The sequence below is a fragment of the Budorcas taxicolor genome, chromosome X (assembly GCF_023091745.1).
Source record: "Budorcas taxicolor isolate Tak-1 chromosome X, Takin1.1, whole genome shotgun sequence".
Lineage (NCBI taxonomy): Eukaryota > Metazoa > Chordata > Mammalia > Artiodactyla > Bovidae > Budorcas > Budorcas taxicolor.
In genome coordinates, this window is record NC_068935.1 from 122715464 (window position 1) to 122742311 (window position 26848).

The following is a 26848-nucleotide window of genomic DNA, read 5'->3' on the forward strand; positions in this document are numbered from 1 at the left end:
AGTTTGGCCTTGGAGTACAAAATCAAGCAGGGCAAAGGCTAATAGAGTTTTGCCAAGAGAACACACTGGTCATAGCAAATACCGTCTTCCAACACACAGGAGAAGACTCTACACATGAACATCACCAGATGGTCAATACTGAAATCACACTGACTACATTCTTTGCATCCAAAGTGGAGAAGCTCTATATAGTCAGCAAAACCAGGACAGGGAGCTGACTCTGGCTCAGATAATGAACTGATTATTGCAAAATTCAGACTTAAATTGAAGAAAGTAGGGAAAAGCACTAGGCCATTCAGGTATGACCTAATCCCTTATGATAATACAGTGGAAGGGACAAATAGATTCAAGGAATTAGATCTGATAGAGTTCCTGAAGAACTATGGATGGAGCTTCATAACACTGTACAAGAGGTGGTGATCAAAATCATCTCCAAGAAAAAGAAATGCAAAAGGCAAAATGGTTGTCTGAGAAGGCCTTACAAATAGCTGAGAAAAGAAGTGAAAGGCAAAGGAGAAAAGGAAAGATACCAATCTGAATGCAGAGTTCCAAAGAATAGCAAGAAGAGATAAGAAAGCCTTCTTCAGCAATCAATGCAAAGAAATGGAGGAAAACAATAGAATGGGAAAGACTAGAGATCTCTTCAAGAAAATTAGAGATATCAAGGGAACATTTCATGCAAAGATGGGCTCGATAAAGGACAGAAATGGTATGGGCCTAAGAGAAGCAGAAGATATTAAGAAGTGGCAAGAATACACAGAAGAACTATACAAAAAAGATCATAATGACCCAGATAACCACAATGGTGTGATCACTCACCTAGAGCCAGACATCCTGGAATGTGAACTCAACTGGGCCTTAGGAAGCACTGCTATGAACAAAGCTAGTGGAGGTGATGGAATTCCAACTGAGTTATTTCAAACCCTAAAAGATGATGCTGTGAAAGTGCTGCACTTTATGTATGCCACCAAATTTGGAAAACTCAGCAGTGGCCACAGGACTGGAAAAGGTCAGTTTTCATTCCAATCCCAAAGAAAGGCAATGCCAAAGAATGCTCCAACTACCGCACAATTGCACTCATCTCACATGCTAGCAAGGTAACACTCAAAATTCTTCAAGCTAGGTTTCAACAGTAAGTGAATCAAGAACTTCCAGATGTACAAGCTGAGTTTAGAAAAGGCAGAGAAACCAGAGATCAAATTGCCAACATCCACTGGATCATCAAAAAGCAAGGGAATTCCAGAAAAATATCTACGTCTGTTTCATTGACTACACTAAAGCCTTTGACTGTGTGGATCACACTTTGTGGAAAATTCTTAGAGTTGGGAATACCAGATTCCCTTACCTACCTCCTTTTCATTATAGGGGACTGGAATGCAAAAGTAGGAAGTCAAGAAACACCTGGAATAACAGGCAAATTTGGCCTTGGAATGCGGAATGAAGCAGGGCAAAGACTAATAGAGTTTTGCCAAGAAAATTCACTGGTCATAGCAAACACCCTCTTCCAACAACACAAGAGAAGACTCTACACATGGACATCACCAGATGGTCAACACCAAAATCAGATTGATTATATTCTTTGCAGCCAAAAATGGAGAAGCTCTATACAGTCAACAAAAACAAGACCAGGACCTGACTGTGGCTCAGATCATGAACTCCTTATTACCAAATTCAGACTCAAATTGAAGAAAGTAGGGAAAACCGCTAGACCATTCAGGTATGACCTAAATCAAATCCCTTATGATTATACAGTGGAAGTGAGAAATAGATTTAAGGGCCTAGATCTGATAGATAGAGTGCCTGATGAACTATGGAATGAGGTTCATGACATTGTACAGGAGACAGGAATCAAGACCATCCCCATGGAAAAGAAATGCAAACAAGCAAAATGGCTGTCTGGGGAAGCCTTACAAATAGCTGTGAAAAGAAGAGAGGTGAAAAGCAAAGGAGAAAAGGAAAGATATAAGCATCTGAATGCAGAGTTCCAAAGAATAGCAAGAAGAGATAAGAAAGCCTTCCTCAGAGATCAATGTAAAGAAATAGAGGGAAAGAACAGAATGGGAAAGACCAGAGATCTCTTCAAGAAAACTAGAGATACCAAGGGAGCATTTCATGCAAAGATGGGCTTGATAAAGGACAGAAATGGTATGGACCTAACAGAAGCAGAAGATATTAAGACGACGTGGCAAGAATACACGGAAGAACTGTACAAAAAAGATCTTCACGACCCAGATAATCATGATGATGTGATCACTAATCTAGAGCCAGACATCTTGGAATGTGAAGTCAAGTGGGCCTTAGAAAGCATCACTACGAACAAAGCTAGTGGAGGTGATGGAATTCCAGTGGAGCTGTTTCAAATCCTGAAAGATGATGTTGTGAAAGTGTTGCACTCAATAGGCCAGCAAATTTGGAAAACAGCAGTGGCCACAGGACTGGAAAAGGTCAGTTTTCATTCCAATCCCAAAGAAAGGCAATGCCAAAGAATGCTCAAACTACTGCACAATTGCACTCATCTCACATGCTAGTAAAGTAATGCTCAAAATTCTTCAAGCCAGGCTTCAGCAATACGTGAACCGTGAACTCCCTGATGTTCAAGCTGGTTTTAGAAAAGGCAGAGGAACCAGAGATCAAATTGCCAACATCCGCTGGATCATGAAAAAAGCAAGAGAGTTCCAGAAAAACATCTATTTCTGCTTTATTGACTATGCCAAAGCCTTTGACTGTGTGGATCACAAGAAACTCTGGAAAATTCTGAAAGAGATGAGAATACCAGACCACTTGACCTGCCTCTTGAGAAATCTGTATGCAGGCCAGGAAGCAATAGTTAGAACTGGACATGGAACAACACACTGGTTCCAAATAGGAAAAGGAGTGCATCAAGGCTGTATATTGTCACCCTGCTTATTTAACTTATATGCAGAGTACATCATGAGAAATGCTGGACTGGAAGAAACACAAGCTGGAATCAAGATTGCCGGGAGAAATATCAATAATCTCAGATATGCAGATGACACCACCCTTATGGCAGAAAGTGAAGAGGAGCTAAAAAGCCTCTTGATGAAAGTGAAAGAGGACAGTGAAAAAGTTGGCTTAAAGCTCAACATTCAGAAAACGAAGACCATGGCATCCGGTCCCATCACTTCATGGGAAATAGATGGGGAAAGAGTGAAAACAGTGTCAGACTTTATTTTTCTGGGCTCCAAAATCACTGCAGATGGTGACTGCAGCCATGAAATTAAAAGACGCTTACTCCTTGGAAGGAAAGTTATGACCAACCTAGATAGCATATTCAAAAGCAGAGACATTACTTTGCCAACTAAGATCCATCTAGTCAAGGCTATGGTTTTTCCTGTGGTCATGTATGGATGTGAGAGTTGGACTGTGAAGAAGGCTGAGCACCGAAGAACTGATGCTTTTGAACTGTGGTGTTGGAGAAGACTCTTGAGAGTCCCTTGGACTGCAAGGAGATCCAGCCAGTCCATTCTGAAGGAGATCAACCCTGGGATTTCTTTGGAAGGAATGATGCTAAAGCTGAAGCTCCAGTACTTTGGCCACCTCATGAGAAGAGTTGACTCATTGGAAAAGACTCTGATGCTGGGAGGGATGGGGGCAGAAGGAGAAGGGGATGACTGAGGATGAGATGGCTGGACAGCATCACGGACTCGATGGACGTGAGTCTGAGTGAACTCCGGGAGATGGTGATGGATAGGGAGGCCCTGCATGCTGCGTTTCATGAGGTCGCAAAGAGTCGGACACGACTGAGAGACTGAACTGAACTGAACTGAACTTACCTACCTCCTGAGAAACCTATATGCAGGTCAAGAAGCAATAGTTAGAACCAGACATGGAACAACGGACTGGTTCCAAGTTGGGAAAGGAGTACGTCAAAGCTGTATATTATCACCCTGCTTATTTAACTTATATGTAGAGGACATCATGCGAAATGCCGGACTGCATGAAGCACAAGCTGGACTCAAGATTGCCGGGAGAAATATCAACAATCTCAGATATGCAGATGACACCACCCTTACTGCAGGAAAGCAAAGAGGAATGAAAGAACCTCTTGATGAAGGTGAAAGAGGAGAGTGAAAAAGCTGGCTTAAAATTCAACATTAAGAAAACTAAGATCATGGCATCTGGTCCCATCAGTTCATGCCAAATAAATGGGTTAAAAGGAAACAGTGACAGACTTTATTTTCTTGGGCTCTAAAATCACTGTGGATCATGAATGCAGCCATGAAATTAAAAGACACTTGCTCTTTGGAATAAAAGCTATGAAAAACCTAGACAGTGTGTTAAAAAGCAGAGATATCACTTTGCCAACAAAGGTCTGTTTAGTCAAAGTTATGGTTTTTCCAGTAGTCATATACGGATGTCAGAGTTGGACCATAAAGAAGGCTGAGCACTAAAGAACTGATGCTTTTGAACTGTGGTGCTGGAGAAGACTCTTAAGAGTCCCTTGGACAGCAAGATTAAACCAGTCATACCTGAAGGAAATCAACCCTGAATATTTATTGGAAGGACTGATGCCTGAAGCTCCAGTACTTTGGCCACCTGATGCAAAGAGCCAACTCATTGGAAAATACCTGGATGCTGGGAAAGATTGAGGGGAAGAAGAGAAGTGGTCGGCAAAGCATGAAATGGTTAGATAGCATCACTGACTCAGTCGACATGAGTTTGAGCCAACTCCAGGAGATAGTAAAGGGCAGGGAAGCCTGGTGTGCTGCAGTTCACTGGGTTGCCAAGAGTCAGACATGACTTAGCAACTAAACAACAACAACACGGTGTCCTTCAGTAGGTGACTGGATAAACAAACTGTGGTACATCTAGAATATGGAACATTTTTCATTGGTAAAAAGAAATGAGCTATCAACCCATGGAAGGAACCCATTGGAGGAAGCCTAAGTACATATTACTAAGTGAACCTTAAATGCATATTGCTAAGTGAAAGAAACCAATCTGAAAAGGCTACATTGTATGATTTCAATGATATCACATTCCAGAAAAGGCAAAACTATGGAGGCAAAAAAAAAAAAAAGGTCAGTGGTTGCAGAGTAGGTGTAGGGAGAGATAAAGAGAAATAAAGAGGCAGAACACAGAATTTTTAGGGCAATGAAAACATTGTACAGTATTAGAATGATAGACTCATGTCAAAATACATTTATTCAAACCCACAGAATGTTTAACACCAAGAATGAACTCTAAGGTAAACTATATACCTTGGGTGATGTGTCAGTGTAAGTTTACCTTTGGTTTAGGAAAAAAGTAAGTGATGCTAATGGCAGAAACTGCATGTGAAGGGAGGCAGGAGTGTTTGGTAGCTGGTCAGACAGGAGCAGGTCCCACCCCATCCTGAACGGTTCATCTTTCCCTCCACCACCTGACTGGTGGTCAGAGCACATTCAGAGAGCCTCCCTTTTGAGGCCAAGGACCATCACTAGGTTTCCAGCCATATCAGCACCAAGCAAGACAAAACCGCCAGCAGAGGTTGGTGCAGGGCACCAAGACCTAAAAGGTGACTCACAGTAACCCAGGGCTCATTATGTCATATTCATAACAAATTAGCATTGCAGTTTTTTCCCCTGCCCCCCATGGGTTTTGCTTCAGTGCTTATGGATAAGTATCTGCACATCAGGAGAAAGGTCAAATAACCTAAAGCTGTCAAAGGTCAAACAACCTGTGTGTCAAATGATGCAGGACACACCTAGTGCCACCCCATTTCAGGTCTGCTTCTGGTTTCCAGGTAGCCCACTATCATCCTTTCAGAGTGCACTTTCACTCTACCTAATAACACTCTTACTACTTAAAGCTGCTCAATGCCTCTTGACTGAAAGTTTTCCCCTGAGAAGGGCAAGAACCAAGGAAATCACCATTCCACAAAATCTCTACACCTTCCTCTCAATTTCATTGTTGATGGAGAGACTATGCCATCTCAAAATATGTCTCTTTGGCTTAAGGATTATCTTGAATTGATTACTTTTAAGAAACCGCACACAAAATAAGCTGCAAAGAACAAGAGGTTACCCTCTTGGAAGAAACATTTGGGGTCGCAAAGAGTCGGACACGACTGAGAGAGTAACACACACCACACACACTCCCTTAATCAGGAAGAGCAAGTTGACTAAATCTCTAGAAACTCGTATCAGTGGAGAGGCATGAAGTTATAAGCCTGCATAACAACCATACCTTTGTTCACTGTGCTTTTCCCAATAAATTTCCTTAACTGTCCCCCACCCCCCACCCCACCCCCAAACATCTTCTTTAGTCTTCAGCTGGAAATAGTATTTAAGGTGATGGTTTGGGCCATTTTAGAGAGTTGCTCAGTTTCACTGGCTCTCTTTCATGTATGCAGGAGATATACAGGTTATTAAACTTCTATTTTTCTCCTATTAGTCTGTCTTTTTATGATAGGGAGGTCTCAGCCAAGAACCTGGAAGGATAGCGGGGCAAAAAATTTCCTCCTCAAGCTATAAACTTAAAACTACTCTAAAAAATTAAGTCCTTTACCTAGATGTCCATCAGCAGATGAATGGATAAGAAAGCTGGGGTACATATACACAATGGAGTATTACTCAGCCATTAAAAAGAATACATTTGAATCAGTTCTGATGAGATGGATGAAACTGGAGCCGATTATACAGAGTGAAGTAAGCCAGAAAGAAAAACACCAATACAGTATACTAACACATATATATGGAATTTAGAAAGATGGCAATGATGACCCTGTATGCAAGACAGCAAAAAAGACACAGATGTGTATAGTGGACTTTTGGACTCAGAGGGAGAGGGAGAGGGTGGGATGATTTGGGAGAATGGCATTGAAACATGTATACTATCATGTAAGAATCGAATCACCAGTCTATGTCTGATGCAGGATACAGCATGCTTGGGGCTGGTGCATGGGGATGACCCAGAGGGATGTTATGGGGAGGGAGGTGGGAGGGGGGTTCATGTTTGGGATCGCATGTACACCCGTGGTGGATTCATGTCAATGTATGGCAAAACCAATACAGTATTGTAAAGTAAAATAAAGTAAAAATTAAAATTAAAAAAATAAAAATGCAAACTACACGCACACACACACACACACACACACACACACACACACACACACGGTGGAAAGGATTTGGTGAAGAGGAAAAGGTTGAAAATATGGGAGAGAAAAAATGACATGTATGGTCCCTGAGAAGGCAAAAGGGGATGGGATCTGGAGAATATATGGAAGGATTCACCTTAGACATGAGACAGGATTATGAGAGGCAAGAAGGATAAAATGATAGACAGGAATGCAGAAGAATGTATAGATGAGATGATGGAAGGTCAAGAGTCCTAGTAGAATGGCATGTCTTTTCTCCATGGAATAGGAACAAGATCTTCTGCAAAAAGGGAAGTTCTCTAAAAAGTTTGTTTTTTTCACACAGGGCTATATGCATCCTGGCAGCATGAACATACTGGTAGGAAGAGGGATATTCACAGATAAGGACAAGAGGACAATGAAAGATTTCCTTTCAATACGCTATCCAACACGCAGCCATAGTAGAAAGCCCCTAAATAATTAAAAGCTGAGAATATCCTTATTTGGAGTAAGGACTACAAAAGCTAATCTGCTTCACTTACAGTTGAAAATTAGTTAATCAAATAAAACAAAACAAGCATGATCCAAGTCAAGACATCTTGGCATATATATATAATGGAATTAGGGGACTTCCATTGGGGATTTCCATGGTGAATCTTAAAGTCATTTTGCCTCTCTTCTTCTTGGAGCATTTTTATGAAACATGTACAAATTATTAAAATATGCTGAGTGGTTCCAAATATTTCTCTTTAAGCACCTTGGTTTCTTAGGACCCTCCCTGGCCATTCCTGGGTATTAACCATGGGTTTCATAATCATTAACATTTTAAGCATTTTGCATAGGTTTTCAAAGCTCTGTACCTTGCTGATTGGCATCCCAAATGGAAATAAAGTGGTAAAAAGATATCAGATATTGCTGGGATGAAGAATGACAAATAGTTGACACCTACACATCTTCCTTCCTCCTCTTCCTTTCCTTCTCATACCCATCCACTCCCCTTACCACCTCTGTCTTCCCTAAAGCCATGCTTTGATAACTCAATCTTTCTGTGGCCCTCTTACAGATGTAAAAACCCAAGTACAGTCGGCCCTCTATATCTGCAAGTTCTGCATCCATGGATTCAACCAAGCTCAGATTGAAAATATTTGGGGAAAAAAAAATTCCACAAAGTTCCAAGAAGCAAAACTTGAATCTGCAGCCTGCCAACAATTATTTATATAGCATTTATATTGTAGTAGGTATTATAAGTAATCTAGAGATGATTTAAAGTATCTGAGAGGGTGTGCATAGGTTATATGCAAATATTACACCATTTTCTGTAAGGGACTTGAGCATCACAGATTTGGTATCTGCTAGGACTCCTGGAACTAATCCCCACAGATACCGAGAGAAATTGTTATCAATTTCCTCTTGTCTTTCCCTGTGAGCCTCAGTTGTTCTCTGTCCTAGTCTTGAGATGTCTCATCATAGGTAAGCAATTCTTTCTTTTTGCACACTCTACAGATGTATTGTACAATGTTTTCTAAGAAATGGTGCTGAACTGCCCCAGCAGACTTTAAGAACAAGGGAAATCTTTGAAGGTTATTAATGTCATTGGTTTGCACTTCAATGCAAATAAGAAAAATAATTATTTTACTATGCTGGAACTAGGAAGATAAATCACTGAACACTTCTGATTTTTAGCTTTAGACTACTCTCCAACATCACATAATAACATCGCCTTCAGTCAAGTCATGTTCCCTGAGGCAGCAAAAGCCTGATGTAATTTTTAAATAAGAAAAAAAAGACAGGAATAGTATTTCTTCACCAAACCTTGACCTAATGCCCCAACCAGCCAGCATAAAACATTAACAGGAATCACTTAAAGAAGAAGTCATAAGGTGAACTTATCCATAGAAAATATTATTTAGAGTTAAAAATCAAAATATAACATATAAAAATTAAATGTTATTATGTTAAAATTGGACACATTCGGCATGAGAGCCCTCCAGGGAAAGCAGCATTTTGTTAAGCATCTACTTATTTCAGATTTTATGGACCCACACTGCGAAAATACAGTTTATTTGGTCAGTATACCAAGCAGTTTTTAGTTCTTTCCCTCAACCAATGTTATTTAAAAGTGGGATCCCCTTTTCATTCTCTGCACGCCAAGATTTTGCCCATAGTGTTCTACATCAGACACCAGACACTGGTGCGTCCCATATGCATATACATACACCTGTTGCCCTTCCAGCAAAGGTTTTTGAAAATGAGATTCTCCTATCTTAGTGCATTAAAATTGTCTCAGGGACTTCTCTGGTGGTCCAGTGGCTGAGAATCTGCCTTGTAATGCAGGGGACATGGGTTCACGCCCTGGTAAGGGAAATAAGATCCCACATGGGAACTAAGACCCCACATGCCACAGAGCAACTAAGCTCCCATGCTACCACTACTGAGCCAGGGTGATCTGGAGCCCATGTGCCACAGCTACTGAACCACAAGGAGGGAGTCCATTGACCACAACAAAAGATCCCACATGCTGCAACTACGATTTGATGTAGCCAAATAAATTTTTTTTAATAAAAAATAAAAATTGTCACTTGCTCTTCTGACTTCTCCTTATCCTCTCTCCCCTCACATGGAAGTAAGAACTTGGCAGTCCATAAAAATAGGTCAAGATGATTCTATTAATGCTTTTAAAGGGAAATATGCTAACACTGCTTTGAGAAGAGGTGAAATCAAGCAAGACCCTGCAGGGCCTTTCTAGTGACAGACCCCTCTGTGTCCCCTACTTCTTATTTGGAAAAAAAACTTCAGTTTTGCCAGCCTTTCCTGAGTTATAAATAGCAGATTTGATCAGTTAAATAATTAGAGAAGTGAGAGAATGCAGAAACAAAGGCAAAGCAATCAAGCAAAAAGTAATGACCGCTTATACAACAGTTTAGCCAAAAAACTGAATCAGACTCCTAGTTTCTCCTTAAGGGATATATATTAACAGTCTGGTGCATATCTTTGAGCTGGTTTACAGAAACAGGACCCACCCGATGGAAAGTGCCAACCACAAGCATGTAGCCCCCAAATGGGCAGGAACCAGAAGACTGACGCTTAAGATTCTCAAAACATCACCTTGCCACCTCATCAACAACCAATCAGAAGAATGTCTACAAGCTGATCATGCACCTTGTGATCCTCACTCCTAATGTTGCATTTAAAAACCCTTGCCTGAAAGCCATCGAGTTCAGGTCTTCTTAGCTGCCCATTCCCCTTGCTTGGCTTTGCAAATAATGCTATACTTCCCTTCACCACAACTCAGTGTCTGGAGATTGACCTGACTGCACATTGAGTTCAGCTCAGTAACAGAGGAGGTCAGTCAGCCCACTGCCGGTTGTAGTTTCCTTCACAGCTTTGTCTCTGGTGACAAAGACATCCTACATGGCCAACACAGATCCTGCCTCATACCAATGAATTCCACTTAAACTCACACTTTCAGATCCTTCTCTGAGTTCTATTAGGTCTATAATCAGAACAATACAGGTGTGGGTTTAATAGCCTATATTTATTTGATCTCCTCAACAAATCCATAAGCTTTGAAAACAAGCATCATGATTTAGATCAAATGAGATCATGGATATGTAAGCCAACGAAAAAGTGTGGAAGGGGAGCAGAATTTCCCACCCCAAAACTTACCTCTTTGGCATGAGGATTATTTTACATTTTAGGCTAATTATTTTTAAGAAATAGCAGATGAGAAAAAACAGAGAAGTTACCCTTTTGTAAGGGATATTTACATTTATAAGGGAAATCTGCATTTGAAAGGATGTCTCTCTCTCTGTACCAGGAAGATGTCATGTTGAAATCTCTAGAAAGTCTTACCAATGGAGAAGCAAAAACTTAAATCTGTATAATAACCTTACCTTTGTTTACCATGCTCTGCCTGGTAATCTCCTATAACTGGCTTCCCTCCCTACAAAACATCTTTTGACTTAGCTGGAAATGGTATTTAAGGTGATTAATTGGGCCATTGTAGGCAGGAGGTGCAGGAGACCTGGGTTCGATTCCTGTCTGGAGAAGACCCCCTGGACAGGGCATGGCAACCCACTCCAGTATTCTTGCCTAGAGAATCCCATGGACAGAAGAGCCTGACAGGCTACAGCCCATAAGGTCTCACAGAGTTGGACACGAATGAAGAAACTGAGCATACGGCACAGGGACTCACTCGGTTTTCCTGAGTCTTGCTCATATACACGGGAGGTATCCAAGTCTCAAAAATCTAAAGTCCGTCACTAAGTAGTGTGTGACTCTCTGCAACCCCATGGACTGTAGCCCACCAGGCTCCTCTGTCCATGGGCGTTCCCAGACAAGAATACTATAGTGGGTTACCACACCCTCCGCCAGGGTATTCTCCCAACCCAGGGGTCGAACCTGCGTCTCCTGCATTACAGGTGGATCCTCTACTGCTGAGCTACCAGGGAAGCTCCAAACAGGAGGGATACGTGTTGTTAAATTTCTGTTTTTCTCTTGTTAATCTGTCTTTTTATTACAGAGGGGTCTTGGCCAAAAACCTAGGAGGATAAAGGGAAAAAATTATTTTCTTCCTCTACAGTGTTCTGCAAATTTAAACTTCTTAGTTTTATGATTTCACATCTTACATGATATGATTTCTCACGATTTAATTTCACATCTCATAAGATACATAAAGCAGATGTTCAATAAATAGAAGTTGATTTACGTTTTTAAAACCTCCAGTGGGTATCCAGCAAAGAAGCAAAATTTAATCAAATATCTTTCATACATGCTAATGTGTAACAGTTATTCCAGCAGCTATTTGAAATATAAACTTTAGTGGGACTCAGATGACTTAGTTAGTCCAGTCCATTCTGAGGCTGATGATGCCAATGTGGTATAGAACAGATGGCTAAGAATGGTTTTATATATATATATATATATATATATTTACATACATATATATTACATATCTGATACAAACAGCTATATAGGCTGATAGAGTTCTTAAAGAAAAGAATCTTCAAAGTTGACTGTACTCATTAATCCTAGCATAATGTAATTTCAATGAAATTCTTAAAACAAAAGCATAATGTTGAGATTTTCATTTTTCATATATTCAGAAATTATAAGCAATATCTTAATAAAACATAAGATTAAAAAGTCTCCAGTTTCCCCATTGGTCTACAGCAGGACATGGTTCCTTAAGTTGTAACCACTTGACTAGTGAATGCAAAGAACAAAAATTATTATCAATAATTTCCGTGGTTAACACAGAAAAAATAGGCTCTATGTAAGGGAAGTTCCTAAAATGTTTCTTTCTGACAACCGTCACTTCACTAGAAAGAAACACAGACATTAAATAAATCAATGCACTAATAAACGTTAAGTATCCACTGATTCATTGTTTATACTCTATTTATGAAAACAACTTTGAATTGGCTCCTGATAAAAATACAATAATGGCATTGAAATAAGAAGTAAAGAAGAGACCTGTGTTAAGCAAGAAGCGGTAAAGCAAAAAAACTGAGGCTAGATAGAAGACGCTCAGTTTCTGGCAGGCAAGGAAGCTAATAAAACAAATCATATCAGTTTGTCAGGATTAACAAACTTGGCAGAGCTATTCAAAATGTTAGCGAAAGAAAAAAATATCAAATTATTTAGGCCCCAGATATATGATAAAGCATGTTAGTCTGCTGGTGCAATAGTTTAGCATGTTCTCTTATCAAGAAGCATAAGGCTAGGATCATATTTACTGACTATAAATAGATTGTGTTCTAATTTTCTAACTCATCTTTTCCTGTTTTCCATTTTCCTACTCTTTGAGAGATCAGAAACCAGAATAATATTTAGAAGTCAACCAGTCTCACAACGATCTAGCCTTTGGCTGTGGGTAAACTTCCTCCAGCAAGGAATTCTGCCAGGTCACTTCCAAAACCCAGCTCTGTTGGAGGGCCTAAGTGCTTTTTTTGAGTAAATGAATTTCTAGTACAGGGTCTTTGCAGCCCACAGGTCTGATCAGCTTGATGAGACTGTGGCCAATCATCAGTGGCAAAGACAATAGTGTCCAATGTTATCCAGAGACAGAATCAACAAACAAGCAAGGTAGGCCAAATGTGTCATTACCGTGGCAGCACACTCGAGGACAAGGGCAAGAGCAGTGTCCACACTTATTTCCAAAGAATTCCCAATGAGCCTTCTAAATTACTTGTTTTGCTGGATGTCATTTTACAAAAGCTTGCTTAAAAAGAGTTGTCATGACTGGGGTCTGATGACATTTGTTGTAATAAGATTTAGCCCGCAGAGAGTTGTGAAACCTGGATCTGCTATAGAAATTACATTTGGCTCCTTGAGTAGTTGCATGAGACTCTCCTAGGAGCCAGATTTAGCATTAAATGGGAGGGCAGGTTCTGGAATGTGGCCAGGGCACAGGCCTTAAAAGGATCTTTAACCCAACTGAAAGCTACGACACCGGGCATGTATGGAGAACTAGGTAGAGCAAAAGCCCCAGGTACCTCACTCACACTCACTCTGTTGAAGAGAAATTAGCAAGAAGAGCTGTCAGTGCAGGAGAGTTGCCATAGTTCTTTGATGGCATGCATTTGCTCTTCATGATTAACCTTAGGCATGACACACAGTAATTCACTGGACACTCGCTATGCACTAGGCATCGTGCTAAGCCTTCTATGTGGATTATCTCACTCAGTCCTCATCACAAACCAGCAAGGTGGGTACTGTTTGTATCCCTATGTCTGATTCACTGCAATGATGGCTTTTAACTCTGTACCTCCAGGCCTCTATCCATGTCCTTTGCTATGGGACCTTTCACAAAAAAAGGCATTCTATCACCCCATTCTGCCAAACTGGACTGGCCTTGTGGCTGGCTTTGGTGAACAGAATGCAGACAGGACACATTGCCAGTCCTGAACCTGGGCCTCAGGAAGCCTCATGGTCTCTGCCTGCTCACTGGCACCTCTGCCATCACTAGGAGAGCATGCCCAGGCTGGCTGGGTGACGGAAGGAAAACACTTGGAGTAGAACCAAGTTATCCTGATCACCTCTGCCGAAGCCAGCCTCAACCAGCTGGCCCCCAGACATTTGACAAACCACGCCAAAATAAGCAGAGCTGCCTGGGGGACCACCAGCTAACTCCAGATGCATCAACATTAGGCCATTGAAGTTTGGTGGTTGAGTGTTACAGAGCAGTGCTATAGCAGCAAAACTTGGGTACCATTCATAAACAGGAAAACAGAGAAACGAAGAGGTTAATTTGCCCAAAATGATGAGTAGAACTGGGCTATGAGATTTATATATATATGCCAGTTTTCAGAAAATCAGATGTAACTTCTTTATAAGGTCAATGTTTTGTAACTATATTTAGAAGTCCTTTAAAACTCAAATCACTTTGGTTTGCCTTAATTCAGACAGACCCAGAGAAACTGCAAAACTTAATTCTGCAAAGACCCAGAGAAACTGGCTGATATTATAGCTGATACCATTGACTAGGCAAACAGAAACAGGGACACTTGATAGCCAGATAGAATATCCTTTCTTTGCACGAGCTGTGTTGAAGGGAGCTTGATCTCTATCAGTACAGTGGCTATACTGAGACCAACTCTTTTGAGGAGCAGCACCTGTAAGGAATGAAGGATCCCTCAGTATAAGGGCATTGCTATAGTGCATGACACTGACCTTCATGTGACTTCTGCCACTAACGTTAGAGTTACATCTCATTTACTCAACCACTGAGAAAAACAGTGAGCAGGGGAATTAAAGAACTTGAATATTAATAGCAGTTCATCAATTCAATTATATTGGCTAACTAATGAGGTGAACTCCTAGTGTATGGAGGTTGCAAGTTCAAACTCTGCCACTGCGATTGGACCCATGTGGGTACTTAAGTCTTCAGGACCAGCTGCAGCAGTATGGGGAGGGAGGAGAAACCTGTTCTTGGGTGAAGAATTACTACCAGAATTGCTCATGCAGAGCACTCAGAAAATTGGAAGATACTGTAGGTCATCTATGGCATTACTTGGGGACGTGAATGATGTCCTTACCTTAAAGAGAAAAAGGAATAAGTTACTAGAATACAGGAGGAATCAGTGAATTGTTGGACACAGTAAGTAAAGTTTTAATTATTCATCTAATAAAGTCTCGATCGAAAGTATAATAAAAGATTTGTTCCTCTTTAACTAAATTAGCCTTCTGCATACAGACTGTCAATGTACAAGAAGACACCAGTTATTTTATCTTTTATTTCACTGTTGACAAAGTCTCTCGCCTGACCAAATTTTAGCCAGGTTCCTCTACACCCTCTGCTTGACTAGGTCTCAATGGTGGTTCCATCCTGTCCTTGCCTGGCCTGCACAGCCCAGTTTTACCAGGAATCCTGATAAGCCAGTTGAAAGAGAATCCCCTCCACTCTTGATATCTGAGCACCCTGGCCTGCCTTCAGCAAAAGTCCCCTGACCAGGGCCTCCCTGGCAGTCCAATGGTTAGGACACCACACTTCCACTGCAGGGAACATGGGTTCAATCCCTGGTCAGGGAACTAAGATCTCACGTGACACATGGCACAACCAAAAAACAGAAGAAGAAAAAGAGTCCCTTGACCTTTGAATGTTTCCTCTTAGTAATTTTCCATTCACTGACTCCTTCAACCTGCTCTTTGGCCATAAATTCCCAGCTGTCTTGGCTATATTCAGAGTTGAGCCTGATATTTCTCTCTCTTACTTTGAAAATCTTGACACCCTTTGCAATAATCCTGAGTAAAATCCTCTATAAAATTTTAACAAGTATCAGAATAATTTTATTTAATGGGGTTTACCCTATAACAAAAACAGAAAATTTGAGAGAGCAGCAATAAAATGCCTATTGGCAGAGCTGAGTTACATGAATAAAGTAATTTGGGGACACAGTGTCTATAATGAAATAAAATTAGGTAGTTTAATAACTTAGTTCAGCCAAAATGTTCAAATGAAAGCTCCAATTTCCTTGAATCCTTTACAAACTACAGTTTAAAGCACAAAGTAGAAAGATCTATTTTTTTCCTTTGCAGCAACATGATAGAAAATTGTTCTTTGAGGTATATATTTATATTTCTGCCTCGTAACCATAAAAAACGGTAAACATTTTAAAGATTGTTTTGATGAGAAATCTTACAGAGCCTTAGGTCATCATTCCAAACATCAGGGATCACTCCTCAGAATGATATATGTAGAAAATCCCAGAAATTGAGCTCAGTATGTACACTGAGCCAAAGATATACCTCAAATGTTGCTCTTAGATGAAATCTCTGATAATCAGCTTGTTTCTTACAGTGTCCCTCTTTCTTCTGAAAATTATATGAATGTGAAAAAATGCAATGTCAACTGGTTAGATTTGAATTGATAGCGCTTTCACACTCTTTGTCTTTAAAATACTGAAATACTAGAAGCAAAATCTACTTCAACTGATTCCCACTTCTAAAATGCTAAGAAATAGGAATTACATCCCTTTTATTTGTATGAGATCTTAATATATGAATAAATAATTTCCTGATAAGAGTCCATCCTAAAGGAAATCAATCCTGAATATTCATTGGAAGGACTAATGTTAAAGCTGAAGCTCCAATACTTTGGTCACCTGATGCGAAGAGCTGACTCATTTAGAAAAGACCCTGATGCTGGGAAAGACTGAAGGCACGAGGAGAAGGGGATGACAGAGGATGAGATGGTTGGATGACATCATTGACTCAATGGACAGGAGTTTGAGCAAGCTCCAGGAGTTGATGATGGACAGGGAGGCCTAGCGTGCTGCAGTCCATGGGGTCGCAAAGAGTGGGACACGACTGAGCGACTGAACAACAACAAAGAGTGAATGAATTATAAGATAAGCCACTAAGAAGTCTTTTCACTATGACAGGTCTCCTCGTTCCAGTCGTTAAAATGGTGAAGATTCAAGTGTTTTTCAGAGAGAAGCAAGAAGAACACCCACTTCAAGCTAGATGGTTTGAACTTGAATTCCACCTAACCATTTTCAGGCTATATGACTTTGGGGAATTCACTTAAACTCTGAGCTTCAGTGTCCTAATCTGGAAAATGAGGACAGTAAAAGCAATTATAGGACTATTGTGAGGTCTAAATGAGTTAACACACCAAAAGCTCTTAGAACACATACCAGACATCCAACTACATCTCAGTAAAAGTTAGCTACTTTCTTATCATTACCAGATTTTTAAAATATTATATAGCCATCTCTGGGATCTTCGTGTGCCTGCCATGGACTTGGGTATCTATCTGGGGCATTTACACATACATTATAGAAATAAATTATCATTAATAATAAAAAAAATGGAAGACAACAAACAACTTTAGACCACCCTCCCACATAAACACATAGCTCTAAATCTTCTCTTCTGTCACTCAGGTCATGAGCCTACGGATCAGGGTTTGTCACGGTAAGACAGGAGCATCATCTCTATTGACAGTGACAATGTATCATGGATTCTCTGAGAGAGTTCCACTTTCATACTCTGCATATAACTTTTTACAAAAGCAACATGTTAAATGTTTAGCTAATATGCTGTATTTTTAAATTATGCATGATCTTCTTCTAAATAACACAAAAAAAATTAAAGAAGTTCTCTGACAGACAAGGTCATGACTTTGGGTTCTGAAAACTGGAGAAAAAATGTTAGTGTACAAGGCACAAAATGGTATCCCAAGGACAGATTCAGTTTGGCCACCAAAGTACTGCCAAGATTTAAAATGTGGGATATTTCACATAAAACTCCATTTTTCTGACTTCTCTCCAAAAACTAGAAGCCGAGCAACCCTCAGCAGGCATCCTGCATGAAAAGAGCCCGAAGTGAATCCTGACTATCACAGCCATTCCAGATCATCAGTATTGGGTCTCAGATTCCCCAGCAGCAATTGCCACTTCTCACTGCACTTGCCCCAGCCTTTGCTGACACTCAGCCAGCTTTAGTTCTGTGCGTTATTTAATGTTCCTCACTGGCTCTGAGGGGATTTGAGCTTGGAACTCCTGACTTTTGCCTTGACTGAGTCTTCTGCAACTTTCAGACACTGAACACCTTTAACTTGCAGATTCCACACCACCCGGGCCATGAGCCAGTGAGAACCAAGCCTCCAAGGTGCTTACTTCAGAGAAGAATTCAGAATTTATTGATTGTTTGCTGGTATCCCAAAGAACCTGAAACAGCTTCAGCCAAGTAGCGGCCTGACTTCAACTCCCATCCCTGTTCCCAGACCATGAATCCCTTGTGGGGACTACTTGAGTCCTTCCCCTCTCATATTAGAGCCCTCTGAGAAACCCAGTTGGTCAGACACTGACGACTCTACCTTCCCAGTCCTGGCTACTAGCACCCACTCACCGAGGGACTGAGCCCTGCCATGCTGACCTCAAAGTATCCCTCTTCCATTCTTCAGACAAGGACTGTGCAATGTGGTAGCCACATATAGCAAGTAAACACTTGAAACAGGGATAGTCCAAATTGAGATGTGCTATAAATATGAAACACGCATGCCGGTTCAAAGACTTAATATAAAATAAAGCATAAAAACTACTGTATCAACAATTTTGTATTAACGACTTGTTGAAATATTTTTGATATATTTGATTAAACAAAATATAGTATCAAAATTCATTTTACCTGTTTCCTTTTACTTTTTCCCTGGTGGCTCAGACAGTAAAGCGTCTGCCTACAATGCGGGAGAGCTGGGTTCAATCCCTGGGTCAGGAAGATCCCCTGGAGAAGGAAATGGTAACCCACTCCAGTATTCTTGCCTGGAAAATCCCATGGACTGAGAAGCCTGGTAGGCTACAGGCCATGGGGTCCCAAAGAGTCGGAAACAACTTCACTTTCACTTTCAGTAGAAAACACAAAATTACATCAGTGGCTCACATCAAGTTCTACTGGATAATGCTACTTTAGGTAACAAAGTCAGCCGCTGTCCTGAGTTCCACAACTCCCTACTCTCACTCCACTGGCCTGTCCCTGTGGCCTAAGTAACGTTTGCAGCCAGTCCCACATGGATTAAGGCCCTGTCTCACTATCTGAAAGGCTCTTTCAGATAGTATCTGATTGTTCCATGTGGCCTCTTTAAGAGGCTTTCTGTGAAAGGATTCTCCTTTTTCTACATCCCATCCTTCCCCTTTCTAATTGAATTTTGAAAACTCCTGTAGTTAGGTGTGAGTGAATGAATATGAGCTATATGTGTGTGGCTGTGTGCACATGCATATGGGAAGTCACAAGGAAACTAACATAAAATTGTGTGTTCTCCCCAGTTAAAGGGAAGAGAGGTAGGTTGGGGAGGGGAAAAGGATGCTTTCTTGTCTACAAAGGAAACCTCAAAGTGAACTACTCCTCCCATCCTCTCTGTAACAAAGTGTGCCAACCAGTGGCAATTGGGTCAACCAGCCATTAAGAGGCTGTAGAGACAGAGATACTGAGGAGAAGCACACAGTCTCTTAGAGAAACCCAGGTACCAGTTTTCAAATAAAAACTAAAACAGCTCAGAGGAAAACAACCACCACCACCACAAAAGCAGAACTAAAAAGTAGCCTGGAGGCCCATACACAGGGTTTGGCACAGTCTATTTAAACCAATTTAAACCAATGAAATTTTCTATAATCTGAAATCAAAGCAGTTACTTGCACTAATGTAACAGGCTTTAGTAACCAATGTTCTGCTGTCCTGAGTCAAATGCCTGCCCTGCTCCCAGGAATCACCAGGGCTGCTTTTTGGTGCTGTTTGCAAACAAATAAATAATACAAAGGCATTGCTACTCTAAGTGTGGTCCTGGGACCAGCAGCGTCGACATCACTGGGAAGCTGGTTATGCAAATTCCTGGGTCCTACCCCAGACCCAGTTAAAATGCAGTGAGATTTTGCATTTAACCCACAAGATCCTCCAGTGATTCTGGTACACTTTAAAGTTTAAGAAGCACCTGAAATTTAACCTTCTGACGGCATTCATTTGCTTAACAATTGTTTTTGAGAAAAAAAAAGACAATGGCAGCCCTCCCTCTGAGTTAGTGTCTCTGGAATTTGTCCCAGTGGGGATCTTTCTGGTTTACTCTTTGCATTGTAGTTAATAATAAAGAATGTTTTTCAAGTAAATCAATGGTTCCAGGTGGTTCTTGGATGAGAGCCCTGCAACATGGCTATAAAAAGCCAGATATTTCTAAGTTCCCAACTTAAATATTCCCTGAAGCAAATAGCTTCTGCTTAAGAGCAGCAAATAATTTTATGTAAAATAGATGAGTATCTGTGTAACTATCACACTACCTCCTCATCCTGCGTACACCACATCGGGGGGAGTGCCAAAATCAACTTTATTTTAAAATGTCACATGCTGACAAGAATAAGGGACTTTCACACCAAAACTGAGAAAAACAAATTACTCCACATACTTTTTATATTACTTAAAATTCTTCTACTGCCAAAAGAAAAATCCTGTTACATAAAAACACCTCCACTATCCCTTCATTGTTTTTATATCCTTCCCAGGGATTATAATGTTACCACTGTGATTATCTGATAACTTCTCAATCCATTTCCTCTGACCAAGGAGTGAAAGAAAACACAATGGGAATATTGAATATTTTGAAATGACATTAATTCTTCAGTGGAATTATTTGCAAGAAGAGTACTTTCAGGTTCAAACATAAACTCTCAAACTTGGCATTAAATTCTCCCAAGTAGCAAAAGACAGGAAAAAACCCTAAGTAAATGTACTTAGATGTATGGCATTCCAAAGCAAACTTCAGCATATAATACATAGTTGTAATATACATCGACACGTAATACCAACTAGTTGAATTCTGACTTAACAGAGTTTTAACTTTCTTTGCCTTAAATCCAGTGTTTAATGATCACTTGCATTCAAGGTGTTTACATATTCAAATCTGATTGACTATAACGGACTGTTATTAGTGAGGGAGAGCAAAATATACCACCCCAAAAATGCTTCCCAGGTGACGCAGTGGTAAAGAATGCACCTGCCAATGCAGAAGACATGGGTTCGACCCCTGGGTCAGGAAGATCCCCTGGAAAAGGAAATGGCAAACCACTCTAGTATTCTTGCCTGGAAACTTCTATGGACAGAGGAGCCTAGCAGGGTACAGCCCGTGGGGTTACAAAGAGTCAGACATGACTGAGCATACAGAGAGAAAATATGTCCCTTTGGCATATTGATTATTTGGGGCTGATTATTTTTTGAGAGGCTGCAGACAGGAATTTTCCTGAAAGCAGTGAACTCACTCTTACGAGAGAAGTTAACCTTTATAAGGATAATCTCCATTGTAAAGGGGTCTCCCTTTCTGTACCAAGAAGAGGAGGGTGACTAAATCTCTAGAAACTCTTACCAATGGAGAAGGTAAGGACTTAAATCTGTGTAACAACCATCCTTAATTACTGCATTTTGTCTGGTAACCTATAACTGGCTTCTCCCTTTGCTCAACATCTTATTTCATCTTTAGCTCGACTTGGAATTTAAGGTGGTAGCTTCAGCCATTTCTCGAGGTTAGTCAGTTGTCCTGAGTATAGGAAATACGTATGTTATTAAACTTGTTAGTTTTTCTCCTATTAATCTTGTATTACAGGAGGTTCTCAGCCAAGAACCTAGAAGAGTAGAGGAAACATTATTTTTCCTCCCCTACCTAATTAATCATTCCTAGACACTCTGCTTCATGCCATTTGTAACATATAATTTTTCATAAAGAGAATGCACACCAAAAAAAAAAAAAAACTAGCTAAATTTCAATTTCTAATCAAAAATGGACCTTCTCCTCCAATGCAGCTGAAACAATGGAAAACATACAGCCAAAATGAGTAGACTTTATAAAATTCATGACCTCCAGGGAATTCTCTTGGAGAAAGAAATGGCACCCCACTCCAGTACTCTTGCAAATCCCATGGACGGAGGAGCCTGGTGGGCTGCAGTCCATGGGGTCGCTAGGAGTCAGACACGCCTGAGCGACTTCCCTTTCACTTTTCACTTTCATATATTGGAGAAGGAAATGGCAACCCACTCCAGTGTTCTTGCCTGGAGAATCCCAGGGATGGGGGAGCCTAGTGGGCAGCCGTCTCTGGGGTCGCAAAGAGTCGGACACGACTTATGCAACTTAGCAGTAGCAGTAGGGAATTCTCTGGTGGTCCAGTGGTTAGTACTCTGCATTTTCACTGCCAAGGACCCAGGTTTGATCCCTGGTTAGGGAAAAAAGATCCCACAAGCCGTGTGGCATGGGGAAAAATAAAAATAAAATTCATGACCTCCAACCTCACCCAAACCACTACTGCCTCCAGGCACCAGTACTACATTTCCTCAGTTTACCCAGTGCTCCACTCCCTTGGACAATGATTTCCCTCTCCTTTAATTTTCCACCTCAACCTCTGTCCTAAACTCCATTGTACTTCCCCTACTGCCTCTTTGACATCTCCACCAGGAAGTCTGATAACATCTCAAATTCAACAGGGCCCAAACTGAACCCCTGATCTTCGCTTCTAAACTTGATCCTCCCCCACAGCACTCCTCTTCTTAGTTAACAGCAACTCTGTATTTCCACTTAATCAGACTCAGAGCTCTGGCTCTCAGATCCCTCAAAAAATCTGTCAGCAGGTTGTGTTGGTTCTATCCTTCAGAATGTATTCAGAATACCATGCCTTCTCACAACTTCCACTGCTACCACCTGGTCCAAGGCACCATCACCTCTGGCCTGGTCCCTCTGACAGTCTCCTAATTGGCCTCCATGCTTCTATTCTTGACCTGCTACAATCTCTTCACAGCACAGCGGCCAGGGTAAGCCTTTCAACATAAGTCAAGTCACATCAGGCCTCTGCTAAAAAGCCTGCAATAGCTCCCCACTCCACTCAGCATCAAAGCCAACACTCTTACAATGTCCTACAAGTCTTCTAAAATGCCAGCCCTGCTATTGCTCTGACCTCAGAATCTGCTTCTCTCACCCCTCACTCACCCTGCTCCAGCCACAGGGACCTCCCTACTCTTCCTTGAGCACTCCAGGCACATCCCTGCCTCAGGGATTTGCACTAGCTGTTCCATCTGCTTAGAATACTCTTCCTCCAGATAACTGCCGTATCTGATTCTCTCACCTCCTTCAAATCTTTACCAAATGTCATCTTCACAGAGAGGCTTTCTTTGACCATCTCATTTAATCCTACAGCACTCCCCACACACTCACACCTTCCAGCACTCTTGATTTATCCTTACCCTGATCTCATTCTTTTCTTTTCCAGAGTCTTTATCATAATGTATACAACTGTATTGATTTTTTTTTTTTTGTCATCTCAGTGAGGTCAGGGATCTTTGTTCTCTGCTGCCTCAAAAAGTGCCTATAACAATGCCTGTTATATAACAGATATTCAACAAATATTTGTTCAGTAAATGAGTAAAATTAAACCTCAGCCTTTATTAGTGGATTCATCTGGCTGGGTCATTAATGCTACTAGAACAAATAGGCACAGATCATGGGTACATGGAAGTTGATTACAATGTTCTTTCCATATATGTTTAGAAATTTACAAGATTTCTTTTTAAGCTTATGAAAAAAACCTGACAGTGTTTTCTGTGAAACAAATGTCACATCTCTTTAGTTTTTAGAGGATAGCAAAAGGAAAGGCGGGCGGGGGGAGGGGGGAGTCCCTGCATTGTATTTCTATTTCTAAGCTGCTTAATAGTTGTTAAACATGAGAGAGAGTGAAGAAGAGAGAGCCCTCTTACACTGTTGGTGGGAATGGAAAAAAACAGTACAGCCACTATGGAAAACATTAGGGAGGTTTCTTAAAAAACTAAAATAGAACTATCATATGATCCAGCAATCCTACTCCTGGGCATTTATCCAAAGAAAATTCTAATTCAAAAAAACGCAAGCACCCCATTGTTCACAGCAGCACTATTTACAATAGCCAAGACATGGAAGCAATCTTAGTGTCCATCAATAGATGAATGGATAAAGAAGGTGTGATATATATACATATTACATACACACACACAAGCACACGCAATGGAACATTACTCAAGCATAAAACAGAATGAAATAATTCCATTTGCAGCAACATGGATGGACTTAGAGATTATCATACTAAGTGAAGTAAGTCAGACAGAGAAAAACAAATACCATACAATATCACTTAAACGTGGAATCTTAAAAAAAATAATGCAAATGAACTTACTTATAAAACAGACTCACAGACATAGAAAACAAATTTATATTTACCAAAGGGGGAATAGGGGAGGGATAAATGAGAAGTTTGGGATGAACAAATACATATTACTGTATATATAAAATAGATAAACAACAAGGTCCTACTGTATAACACAGGGAATTATACTCAGTATCTTATAATAACATATGATGGAAAAGAATCTGAAAAAGAATAGATATATATGTATGTATAACAATCACATGGCTGTATACATGAAACTAACACAACTTTGTGAAGCAACTATTACTTCAATAAAAATTGTTTAGAGGGGTGGGTTGGGGAGGGATGGGGGAGGGATGTTCAAGTGGGAGGGGACATGGGTAAACCTATGGCTGATTCATGTTGATGTTCGGGAGAAACCAATGCAATACTGTAAAGCAATTATCCTTCAATTCAAAACAAATAATTTTTTTAAATTATTTCTTTTCAACCCAATCAAATGGGCAGAAGACCTAAATATACATTTCTCCACAGGTGGCCAATAGACACATGAAAAGATGCTCGACATTGCTAATTTTTACATTATAGTATATATATATATAACTATTACAAACGTAACTAAGTCATTTTGCTATATACCAGAAACTAACACAATACTGTAAATCAACTATATTTCAATTTTTTAAGTTATTTTGAAGAAAATACCTAAGTACAACTGGCAAAAAAGGAAAGTTGTTAAATATATTACAAATCATTTCATCACTGGGTCTCCAGCTTTCTAATCTTTAAAACAAAGAAATCTGTCTGGAATATCTCTATCTTTTGTAATTACAAAGGTTCAAATATCTAATCCCAAAATTGTCCAGGCCCTCTTTTTCCTAAGCATTGACTGAACACATTTAATTTCTACAGGAGAAATTCTGACTCTATATGGCATGATTTCATGCTGTTTTCTCATTTCTAAATTTTCATGATAACATTCTACATTTGAGTTTTGAATTAATATGGTACTGCAAGAATTCCTCTTGGAAGCAAAACTGTTATCTAGATTCATCACTTTAAGAGCTAAAAGGCTGATACTGGCCTTCTGACCATATTATCTATCTCAGATCTGGTTAACTGCCATTGTTTTCATCAGCTGGGGGCGGGGGGGGGGGGGGGGGGACAGCACTTACCATTTCCTTCTTGTCTTCCTGGAAGTGTACATCCACAAACATTTTTCCAACGACATAAGGGAGGGTACTTTCAATAAAGTTCACACATTTGTCCCACTGAGGCAACAAAGTTGTGGTTCCCTGGATTACCTGTGGGAGATAATTGAACCAGACTGAGCTTCACTTGGATAAAACCAATGGCTGAAAAAATGTTCAAACAACCTGAAGGACACAGTCTACAAAACACTGCATGCTGCAACCCATATACATGTGTCAGAGAGTAAACCAAAGGTACAATCGAATGAAGAAAAATATTCTGCTTGTCTTATTATATATAAAACCAAGAGAAAATATTTTAAGAGAGGATAATAATGCATCCCTCCTTTCCTTCCAATTTTCCCACTGAACAAAGGATATAGACAATAGCATAATTTTTCTGCAGTTGCAGGGACGTGAAAGGACTGTCCAAGTGTCCAGATGGTAGTTAATACCTTCTGAGAACTAAACTTTTACCAAGAAAGGTTTAAAATCAATGGGTGATCAAAGTCCCCCCACTCCCAGCAAAGGCTTCCTTGCTCTGGAAAGTACACTCACATGACAGACCAGGAAAATATGCCCACCATGAACAACCCAGGAGGCATATTTACATTGTGTCATAACAGAACACACTGGTAACCAAGTAAAAAATAGATGTGTTTTTCTCATCTGTCCCAATTAAATCATTATAAGACAACATTTACAAACAAGTAGGGAAGGTCCAAAGCAGGACTTGGAAGGCTCAAAGGCTTACTCTTCGGGGTTGAAGACAAAGAAATAAATATCATTTAAGTTGCCCCTGTGGGTTGGGAGTTTGGAGCACTCAAAATGCAAAGTAAAGATAGACAGCAAAGGGAGGCTCTGAGAACGGTGGGTGGAGGCATCTGGTGAATGACATTAGACCCCGGTTGTAGGTACAGAGCTAATGTGATTAACACTGAAGTTTATCTATTCTTCCTCTACTTTCTGATAACATAACCACTCTCCAAGGTAAGGAATGAATGTATTTTTAAAACTTCTAGATAAAGAGATCCTACAACTTTATTTGGCAATTCAGTATTATATTTAGCACTTTATGCTTAAGAAACATCCCTTCATACCTAACCTCAAATTTTCACACACTACTTCTTACACCTCTCTCTCTTATTTTCTTCACAGTGGGGGTGGAAAGCAGCTGGGTACCATCTTTTATGTGATCCACAGAAGTTAAAAATATACACAGACACATATATATAATCTACTAGTTTTACAGCTTAACCCTTTGATATGACCTCAATAAATATAGTTTTATGATGTTTTCTATCAAGTTCAGTACCCTAGTGACTTCAAGGGCCAAAATGTATCCAAAATAATTGTGCTACTACTCAAGAGCAATGACCCACTAAGAACTTCTCTAGCTACCATTTTCCCTAATAATTAAAATGTCTATTAAA

At 40.3% G+C, this 26848-nt stretch overlaps 1 protein-coding gene across 1 annotated transcript in view; it reads right to left on the reverse strand.

Annotated features, from left to right (window-relative positions):
- The window catches only part of PHEX (phosphate regulating endopeptidase X-linked), a 204547-nt gene that overhangs the window by 109730 nt on the left and 67969 nt on the right, over nucleotides 1-26848 (reverse strand). The window contains exon 11 of the mRNA XM_052663454.1: nucleotides 25401-25529. Coding sequence (XP_052519414.1) covers nucleotides 25401-25529 — 129 coding nt within the window. The remainder of the gene's footprint in view (nucleotides 1-25400; nucleotides 25530-26848) is intronic.